The sequence below is a fragment of the Myxocyprinus asiaticus genome, chromosome 21 (assembly GCF_019703515.2).
Source record: "Myxocyprinus asiaticus isolate MX2 ecotype Aquarium Trade chromosome 21, UBuf_Myxa_2, whole genome shotgun sequence".
Lineage (NCBI taxonomy): Eukaryota > Metazoa > Chordata > Actinopteri > Cypriniformes > Catostomidae > Myxocyprinus > Myxocyprinus asiaticus.
In genome coordinates, this window is record NC_059364.1 from 682,501 (window position 1) to 693,722 (window position 11,222).

General features: G+C 37.5%; 1 protein-coding gene across 2 annotated transcripts in view; it reads left to right on the plus strand.

The window, feature by feature from the left end:
- Positions 1 to 10,244, plus strand: part of LOC127411920 (inactive tyrosine-protein kinase 7-like) — a 127,421-nt gene extending 117,177 nt beyond the window's left edge. For both annotated transcript variants that reach the window (XM_051647825.1, XM_051647827.1), the window contains exons 16-20: positions 2,072 to 2,304; positions 2,492 to 2,572; positions 2,686 to 2,837; positions 3,174 to 3,352; positions 8,742 to 10,244. In XM_051647825.1, coding sequence (XP_051503785.1) covers positions 2,072 to 2,304; positions 2,492 to 2,572; positions 2,686 to 2,837; positions 3,174 to 3,352; positions 8,742 to 8,902 — 806 coding nt within the window. In that variant the 3' untranslated portion in view covers positions 8,903 to 10,244. The remainder of the gene's footprint in view (positions 1 to 2,071; positions 2,305 to 2,491; positions 2,573 to 2,685; positions 2,838 to 3,173; positions 3,353 to 8,741) is intronic.
- Positions 10,245 to 11,222: the final 978 nt, after the last annotated feature.

Consider the following 11,222-nt stretch of genomic DNA (forward strand, 5'->3'; position numbering starts at 1 on the left):
GCGAGCGTTTTGAGAGATGCGATCTCTTCCACACTTATCTCACCGCTTGCTCAGCATACAGCAAATCCGTTCTCATGTTTATCATGTCCGGGACATACTTCTTGTGTAATGAATAAGCGTGCACTGCTTCACACAATCAGTTTCTGTTTTAGGATGTGCAATTGAGTCAAGCGTGTACATCCTGGAAAGGTATATAAGCCAATTTTATTCACAGGAAGTGGGGAAAACATTAGTGAAGTTTCAGGAAGTTTTTAACTTGTTAAACAGTCAACTATTAATTGCAGAAATGTACATGTTAAATTTCCCAGCCCTAATAATTAAAAATATCTGTTATATATGTATTATATACAATAATTTATATAATAACTACGCAAAAAGTTTTAAAATATTATTTAATACTGTGTATTTAGGATACCTAAAATGTTAGCTATGAAATTAGTCTTAGCAAGACACAGGAGTTGGACTTTATATTTGAAAAAAGGTTTAAAATGTCATTTCCATCAGCGTCATTTGCAGCACAGAATTCTATTAAATACAATGAAGAATTTTGAGATGTGCTGGAAATGACACTGTGGTGGGAATTTTCATGACTTGAATGACATAAATCTCCTGTGATGCATGAACATACACTGATGGACATTGTTAGAAGAAAAATTAACCCTTTAAGCTCGGCGGGCCCGCTAGAAAAAAATAAATAATGGTCACATTATTAATAACTACAGTCTTGACCAACACAAAATAAGTATCGTTTGAAAGCTTAGAAGCTCTACTTTCCAATGCATGTAGACATTATGACCAAAACTGAACAAGTGCTTTAAAATTTGCAGACAAATCAGAAGTGTTCCGTTTTGATCATTTATAATAAAAAATTGCAATCATCAAACTGATCAAATAGTCATGTGTCATATGTTGTTGGACTCACAGCTCTCAAAGAGTAGAATACAACCAGCCTATTTGTTTTACACACAGACAAAAATATAGCGAGTAATAGCTAAATATATGTCTCTGACAATTATGATGGTGTTGCTTATATGCTGCGTTTCCACTTATAACTTCACGAAACATAAATGGAACATAAAATATCACATACCATTACTTAGAGGAGGTGATTATCTTTCAAACGAGTCCACACACAAGATAATCAGATGTGTAGATCATTAGATAATCCACATGAAGCACAATGTTACATATGACCACCAGGAGATGGCGCCAAATACATGATACAGATTCAATGATGACTCAAATGACACAGAATGAAACTCATTCTGTGAAATCTCATTACTGAAATCATGTCTGCATGCTATGAAAACCTTTAGTCATTGTTGTGTTTGCATGTGTAATTAGTTCTTATGTACAGTTATTATGTTTTATTTGTTTGGAGATGTTTTTGGGCACTGATAAATTATTTTTGTAATGTTATAACTTTTGATTGCTTTGTCTTATTAACATACAATTTCTCAGATACAGTTGACATGATTGGGAACAAAACAAAAGCAGTTTTCGGAGCCACCTTATTTACACCCAGATATATATAATATCAAATAAGAAAAATAAGAAAAAAAAGTAAATTTTTGGCTCAAATTTTGTGTGTGTGTGTGTGTGTGTTTGTGATCAGCAGTTTCTTAGTCTGAAAGTCTCAGAATGTTTCATAATCTATGTCATTAGAAAATGTTAAAAGTTTTCTTTACAATTATACCAAACACATGATCCTCCATTTTTTTTTTTTTTTTTTGTCGAGCTATAAGTCTTTAATTTTGGGTATGCCACTGAAACCGGAAATGTTAAAAAACACCTTCAGAGCTTAAAGGGTTAATAAACTAGTGAGTGTGAAAAGTGAAGTTAAAGAAATACTATATTTAAATTGTTATTTGTATTTTATATTATGATATTTTCTTGTAGTTTAAGGATATTTTGTTGACATTTTGTCATATCAGTTTGTATATATTACTGTACAAATTATTTTGTCATTTTAGCTGGACACATTACGTCACTATAGACAAATATTACATTTCCACTGTTATATTAAACTGTGTGTGTGTGTGTGTGTGTGTGTGTGTGTGTGTGTGTGCAGGTAAAGGTGTGTTCGGTGAGGTGTTTCTGGCTAAAGCGCGGTCTATAGAGGAGGGTGAGGAGGAGACGGTGGTGGTGGTGAAGAGTTTACAGAGTCGAGATGAAAGCGTCCAATCAGAGTTCAGACGAGAGCTGGAGATGTTCAGTAAAGTCCGTCACGCTCATATCGTACGACTGCTGGGACTCTGCAGAGAGACGCAACCACATTACATGATTCTGGAATATGTGGATCTGGTACTGTTAATTCACTCGCATTATAGAATAAAAGTCTTTATCAGTCTCTTTTAGAACTAAACACAGAGTACATTCAATCTGTAATGGAACAAAGGTGTTTTTATACAGTAATTTAGTTGCATTTGGTAAGTTAATATAAAGTTTTATCATATAAACTGTGATGTATTTGTGATTTTTTTTTTTTCAGGGGGATCTCAAACAGTTTCTCAGGATATCAAAGAGTAACGATGAGAAAATCAAACCTCATCCAATCAGCACCAAAACTAAAGTGAGTATTCATTCAAACCACAGAACTGTCTGCATGATCTCTGTCAAGTGAAATGTGTTTATAAAGTGTTTATAAATGTGACGTTGAGAGTCATGACCCATCTGTCTCCGCAGGTGTCTATATGTGCACAGGTGGCTGATGGGATGCAGCATCTGTCAAAGCAGCGTTTTGTCCATAAGGATCTTGCGGCGAGGAACTGTCTCATCAGCAGTCAGAGACACGTGAAAGTGTCGTCACTCAGTCTCAGTAAAGACGTTTATAACAGGTGTGAATCACAACAACACAAAACAGCTACAAATATACGACACATCATGCTGTTCTGAATATAATCACAGTTAAAGGGTGTTATTAGACATGATGCACAGCAGCATCAACATTAAGGACACTCATTTTCATTGCATTTTTATTTTATTGATCAAATTCATTCAGTGTCTTCCTTTTAGTAGAAGATCTAGCGCCTGACATGTAAACGGCTGTACATTGAGTGAAGGGATCTGAACATTTCATGCATCATGAGGGCCATCTGCTGATCAGTGAGATCCATTACAGCTGTGTTGAGCAAGAGATGTCATCTGTCTCTCATCTGTCTGTCTGTTTTCAGTGAGTACTATCACCACAGACAGGTGTGGATTCCTCTCCGGTGGCTGCCAGCTGAGTCTGTGTTTGAGGATGATTTCTCCAGTAAGTCTGATGTATGGGCGTTTGGTGTGCTGATGTGGGAAGTGTTCAGTGTTGGTGAGCTGCCGTACACAACACTCAATGATGAAGATGTGCTGGAAGGTGAGTAGAGACGATTACACCTGTCTGATGATGTCATATCACCTGTCTGATGTCATGCAGGGTTCCTGTAGGTCCTTAAAAAGTCTTAAATTCAGTATTTTTATATAATAAAAGGCCATAAAAATGTCTTCAATATAGCTGGATCTACTGTTGATGAATTACTTGTTTTTATCAGCTAAGGAACATTTCCAAGGTGAGACATGTCTTGAGTTTCAAGGATAGAGAGAAGCTTATTCGTGCTTTTATTTAGTTTCTCCTTGATTATTATAATGCCCTTTTTCAGTGTTAAATCAACACACTTCAGCACAGCTACAATCAGTGTAAAATGCTGCAGCTACACTTTTGACATGAAAAAGGTCTTTTAATCATATTACTCCAGTTTTAGCTTCTTTGCATTGGTTACTAATTCATTTTAGGGTTGATTTAATATTTTATTAACTACATATAAGGCATTAAATGGGTTGGTGCCTGAATATTTAGCAGAACTTCTAAGACCTTATGAAACAGTTAAACCTCTTTCTTTCATCTGCTGAACACAAATGAATATTTTTTAGAAGAATATGTCAGCTCTGTACGTCCATACAATGCAAGTGAATGGTGACCAGAACTTTAAAGCTCCAAAAAGCACATAAAGTCAGCATAAAAGTAATCCAGTGGTTTAATCCATGTCTTCAGAAGTGATATGATACAGTGCATCCGGAAAGTATTCACAGCGCTTCACTTTTTCCACATTTTGTTATGTTACAGCCTTATTCCAAAATGGATTAAATTCATTATTTTCCTCAAAATTCTACAAACAATACCCCATAATGACAACGTGAAAGAAGTTTGTTTGAATTCTTTGCAAATTTATTAAAAATAAAAAACAAAAAAAATCACATGTACATAAGTATTCACAGCCTTTGCTCAATACTTTGTTGAAGCACCTTTGGCACCAATTACAGCCTCAAGTCTTTGAGTATGATGCTACAAGCTTGGCACACCTATTTTTGGGCAGTTTCTCTCATTCTTCTTTGCAGGACCTCTAAAGCTCCATCAGGTTGGATGGGGAGTGTCGGTGCACAGCCATTTTCAGATCTCTCCAGAGGTGTTCAATCAGGTTCAAGTCTGGGCTCTGGCTGGGCCACTCAAGGACATTCACAGAGATGTCCCGTAGCCACTCCTTTGTTATCTTGGCTGTGTGCTTAGGGTCGTTGTCCTGTTGGAAGATGAACCTTCACCCCAGTCTGAGGTCCAGAGCGCTCTGGAGCAGGTTTTCATCAAGGATGTCTCTGTACATTGCTGCATTCATCTTTCCCTCGATCCTGACTAGTCTCCCAGTTCCTGCCGCTGAAAAACATCCCCACAGCATGATGCTGCCACCACCATGCGTCACTGTAGGGATGGTATTGGCCAGGTGATGAGCGGTGCCTGGTTTCCTCCAGACATGACGCTTGCCATTCAGGCCAAAGAGTTCAGTCTTTGTTTCTCATGGTCTGAGAGTCCTTCAGGTGCCTTTTGGCAAACTCCAGGCGGGCTGTCATGTGCCTTTTACTGAGGAGTGGCTTCCGTCTGGCCACTCTACCATACAGGCCTGATTGGTGGAGTGCTGCAGAGATGGTTGTTCTTCTGGAAGATTCTCCTCTTTCTCCACAGAGAAATGCTGGAGCTCTGTCAAAGTGACCATCGGGTTCTTGGTCACCTCCCTGACTAAGGCCCTTCTCCCCCGATCGCTCAGTTTGGCCGGGTGGCCAGCTCTAGGAAGAGTCCTGATGGTTCCAAACTTCTTCCATTTACGGATGATGGAGGCCACTGTGCTCATTGGGACCTTCAATGCTGCAGACATTTTTCTGTACCCTTCCTCAGATCTGTGCCTCGATACAATCCTGTCTCGGAGGTCTACAGACAATTCCTTGGACTTCATGGCTTGGTTTGTGCTCTGACATGCACTGTTAACTGTGGGACCTTATATAGACAGGTGTGTGCCTTTCCAAATCATGTCCAATCAACTGAATTTACCACAGGTGGACTCCAATCAAGTTGTAGCAACATCTCAAGGATGATCAGTGGAAACAGGATGCACCTGAGCTCAATTTTGAGTGTCATGGCAAAGGCTGTGAATACTTATGTACATGTGATTATTTTGTTTTTTATTTGTAATAAATTTGCAAAGATTTCAAACAAACTTCTTTCACGTTGTCATTATGGGGTATTGTTTGTAGAATTTTGAGGAAAATAATGAATTTAATCCATTTTGGAATAAGGCTGTAACATAACAAAATGTGGAAAAAGTGAAGCGCTGTGAATACTTTCCGGATGCACTTTAGGTGTGAGAAACAGATCAATATTTAAGTCATTTTTACTCTAAATCTCCACTTTCACTTTCTTCTTTTGTTTTTGCCGATTCACATTCTTCAAGAATTTTTAATAAAAAAGGACTTAAATATCGATCTGTTTCTCACCCACACCTATCAAATCACTTCTGAAGACATGCGCTGCATCTGAAATCGCTCACTTGTTCACTCATTCACCATTCACTCATTCACTATTTCCTATATAGTGGATATCTGTGAGTGCATTATATCAGGCAAGGAGTACATGAAATGAGTGAGTAAATTCGGACGCTGACTTATATACGGAGGGTGGGAGAGAGGGCTGAAGATGACGCAGAAACAACATCATCACATTTGTACTTTTATCTTACATGTAGGATAATAATAACAATACATGTTATTCTTATATAATGGCAAAAGAGATGACATGTGCGCATAGCGCCCTCATGCGTCTGTAAAACAGTACTAAAGTTATTAATAACAACATCCATGGACCCTTTTCACACGTCCGTGTTCACAGGCGGAAGTCGTCATAGTTGGGTAAACACAACTGTTGACGAGGTGTGTGTGTTTTCACAGTCCTTCAGCTGCATCGTCCATCAACGGTTAAATCGAAACTTATTTGAGGGTTATCTATACGAATACGAAGACAGATCTTGGTGAACCTAAGACCTGATGGGGGCGACGCAGGATGTGAAGGAGTGGAGAGACCCATGTCCCGTTCCTTCTGACTTCTAACCCTGTCAAACACACACTCTCGTGTTGGTTGTGATGTGTAATCATTCCAGTGAAACTGTGACGGTACAGCTCAGATTTCAAAGCGTTTCATCTGTGAGCGACTGCTGTAAGTCCTCATCATGACAATAATGTCCACAGATGAAAGTGCTTCCTCGTTTAATGACAAACGTTATCATCTTCACGTTTAATTGCATGAACACACTCAGCATCTTTTGGATCTTCATGGAAACACAAATCCAGACGTTTTCTTTAGAAGTTGTGCAAATAGGAGAACTGTAGTGGCACTGATTATTACTGTTCTTCCTAATCGCCGCTATAGTTTACCCCACTATGACGACATCCGCTTCACAAATGTGAAAGTGTGAAAAGGGTCCATTGATTATTAGACGAATACGTACGTACATATAATAACCAAATATTTGAATAATTTCCAGTGCAGAGTTTACAATAATATCACCTCAGTGAATTAGTGAAGAAATCAATTAGATAAATAAATAAACAAATAAATAACCATATCAAATATTTCATCGGTATATATGTTATATAAATATATATATATATAAATGTTTAATTTATCTGTATGATTTTGGATCGCTATATTTTATTGTTGTTTTTAAGAAAGGTCTCTCTCATTATAAACCAAATCTTATTACTTTTTTTCTTTATTATTTATTTTTTAATTTTGGTGCAAAACTTTATCTGTGATTTCACTCAGTTTGGACTCTTGTAGCATCACAGGAAAGACTAAGAACATTGTATCTGCTTTCTTTCAACACCTAAGTTATCGATATCAGCAGAATCCGCTATTGGTCGACCTCTAATTTGTATGATTCTTCCATTAACTCATTTAGTGAAAAACTTTTAAACTTTTAGATGTACGGTTTTGCTGATTGTCAGTGTTCTGGCCTTATTTAATTTGTGCTCCTGCCTGTTGAAGTAAAATATTAGTCTTTTATTTATTTATTTATTTATTTTTAATAAAGTATAAAAAAAAATTATTTGTGTAGGTTTATCCTGGTATGAACATTAATTGTATTAAAGTTTCATTAATAATTTAATTTATATTCATTAATTTAATTTGATTAATTTTATTTTCATCATCGATTTTATTTGTTAAGGTCTTAAATAGGTCTTTATTTATTTATTAAAAATGTTGATGTTTAAAAAAGAAACCCTGCTCATAACCCTGATCTGATAAAGTTGGGCCAGTAGTTCAGATTCTGACTTGCCCTGCCAACAGTTTCACTGGCCACAAAAACTATATTTAAATAAGTATGTACACATGCCAGGAATTATATTTATATATATATATTTTTAATGTTAATTTGTTTATTTTAACCACAAAAAAATAAATAAAAAGAATTGGCATAAAATGCAAAACATTACTGATTGATTTGCAATTTTCAATCTGATCCTACTGATGCCATTCACACAGTTTGACAAAACCTCATATATGTAACCCATTGGTGAAAAGTTAAAATTGGTAGAATTTTCAGGGTCATAAAAACACATTTACAAGATCAGTTCATGTATTTAGTGGCAATGCAGCACTGGCCTGAAACTCTCTGACCCTGGCCATTAGCTGCTTTTCCACTATCGGGCCAGTGCGAGCCAGGGCTATCAACTGGCCAGCTGGGGCCAATAGCCTCGGACCTCAAGCCGCAAGACCAAAACCGATCTGCATTCCCACCATTGGGCCAATAACCCCGCAGCGTTGCCCTAAAACCTGCCCTTAAAACACCGCTGCTGTGCCAACGTCACACACCTCGCCCATTTCACAATCAAGAGGGAAGCTCAAGCTGAGGAATCATGTTATCTAGTTATCTAGAATATTGAGTTTATATCGAATGTAAACAGCAAGATAAATTAGCGTCGACTGTAACTGTCCCGAGTGGTCTCTCCACTAACAGCGGCACGATGTCCCAGCACACCATCTGTGAAAGTTCACCGAACAATGGAAAGTTTTTCTTTGGGCACCGTTTTGTCCATTGGGTGTTTTAACGGATTTGTACTGTTTTTTCCAAACCTGTCGTGCGCTGGATACACAACCTGGGAAGTTCGGCGAAACTCCGCCTTTGACATTGAACTCGCCTCACTCCTCAATTGGCCTTGTTTGGCCCAAAGGTAATTGGTGGGTCATTGGCCGTTGGCCCCAAGAAAGCCCTCAGGAGGCACAGTGAAGTCCCGGAAGTGACAGTGGGAACACAGCTGGCCCTGGCATGCACTAGCACAAACTAATTTGGCCTGATAGTGGAAACGAGGCTATTGAGTCCTGTTGTAATGAACCCAGAATTTAATCTCTTGATGTGATCAATCATTCATCCCTCTCTGTCTCTTAGGTCTTCAGGCTGGTAAGTTGAGTTTGTCTCCTCCGGAGAACTGTCCTCCTCACATCTTCAGTCTGATGAGCCGCTGCTGGGCATCCAGCCCGAAAGAACGCCCCACTTTCAGCGAGATCGCCCAGACACTGTCCGAGTTACCCACAGACACCAAAGTCTAAACCATCAAACTCTTACAATCACAGACTCATGGAGACTCAAAGCCAGACACGAGAATCTGTGTTCAGACACTACAATGTTCATGACCGTGTGTGTGTGTGTGTGTGTGTGTGTGTGTGAGAGAGAGCAAGAGAGAGAGAGTGCACATGCTCAGATCCAGGGAGTTTCACCTGCCTTAAACACGGTGTGATCAAATATGCTTCTGTCCCCAGAACAGTCTGTTTACTGTGTTGTTGTTGTTTGGCTGTGAACTTTACTTCCTGTCAGTGAAACCTCAGGGAGCTCTGGGTGTGAACTTTGACCTCTGCCAGCGCAGGACAATCGCAGCTGTTTCAGGGGTACAAGCGCAGGTGTGTGTCGGCCATGAGCGGTACTTTAAATGCTGAAGTCTTGTTTCAAGGACTTGAACTTGCATTGTGTACAGTTGTGCAGTCATATGTGTGTGTGTGTGTGTTTGCCGGTAACCTTTTAATTTAGTAGGTGTGTAAGTACACACTAAACACTATTTTTACAGGAGGATGTAGTTCCACTGTGTCTGAACAGCAGGTGCAGGTTTGTCTGTACACACCAAAAAGCAAAATGCTGCATGACGCAGAGCCAATCAGAATCTGATGTTTAATATACTGCATGTGGAGCAGGATTTTCAACCAATGAGACTTCACTGTGGGTGGAGCTACTTTGGTTAGGACAAAACTCATGGAAGAGATCACTGTTACCGCTCGTTGTTGTACCGTGACAATAAAATTAGAGACTGACATTCAAAGCTAGAATTCAGTTAACATTTATGTAAAATGATGTGTTTGTGTGTGTGTGTTTGTGAGATATAAGAGAGAATGGTAACACTTTATTTTAAGGGTCCACAATAGTGCACTAGTTAAGCAAGAAAATGTATTAAACGTCTGATTTTTGTGTAGAAAGTAATGCAATTAATGCTCAATTTCTAATGAACTGAAGACATAATAGGGCTGTTTTAGCATGAATAATACAGTAGTTTAAAATGAACTGAATGTAAACAAAGGCTATCTAATTTATGGGCTCTATTTTAAGAGCGCCAGCGCTAAGCGCAGCGCAGTGTCATAACTCATACACGCAAAATCATTGGCAATGGCCAGAAAGTTTCGGTATTTCCGTGCAATCCTGCGCTAAGTCAAGGCGCAAGTGGGTTTGGTGAAATCGAACGTTAATCAGGTCAAGTGCAATTTAATTCTGAGGTACTTCTCTGGTTATTGATCCATCTGCGTCCTCTTATATAGTCCATTCCCTCAAACACAAGCAATATAAACAAACACAGCACATTCATGGACTGTATGCAATGAATTAAAAGAATAAAAATATGGATTTACATTCTTTTGTGCATTAACTGTGTCCTTGTTGAATATCAGGCATTTTTCTATTTCTATGCTCCTTTTATACACTTGGAAAATGTGGTTCAGGATATGGATGCATGCTCCATTAAATTACAGAGAATGTAATTATTATTAATCATTTTCATCTCCTGACACACAAATCATGGCTAGTATTAACAGTGATCGTATCTGAACACACTTCACTTCTACCGCTCGATTTTGATGTTGAAAATTAAACCAAAAATATTTCTAAATTCAAATGACACTTCAAATGAAACAAAAATATAATCAAAATAATGAAGTGGTCAAAACAATCATATCAAATCAAAAACAAATTCTCTCTCCAACTTCTTCCACCGGCACCGTTTGCAGCGACTTAAAAATCACTATGACAACAGATGGAAAAAATATAGCTAACACTATCTATGAAGCCCATATTTATAATGCATTAGTAATGTCTCATAATACACCTTATAATATGTTATAACTTCTCATAAATAATTATAACCACAATTTTAATACATTATAATACTTACCTATTCATAGTTATACCTTAGAGTATAATGCATTATAACACAAGCAACATCCAGTTTTACCTGCAGAAGTTATAATGTATTATATATATTTGTAATATATACTGTATAATAGGTATACTTTAAGTGACAAAAGCAATGTCTTCTTATAAACATCTATAAGATATTTATAAGTGCTTATAAGACATTATAAGTCATGCTGTAAGTTATAAACATTACACACGCACAAAATACAAAATAACACACAGGTGATGTAGATTTTAAAATATTTGAAAAAATATTTATATATGTAAAGCAACAAAATAAAAATATATAGTAAAAAGAAAAGTATGTTGATCACACATGTGGCCGATCTTCTTCTAACCCTAAAAATAATATTCAATCAACTTTCATGTTTGTAAATCTTATTTGGAGAATTATTTTATAAATAACTTCCGTTATAT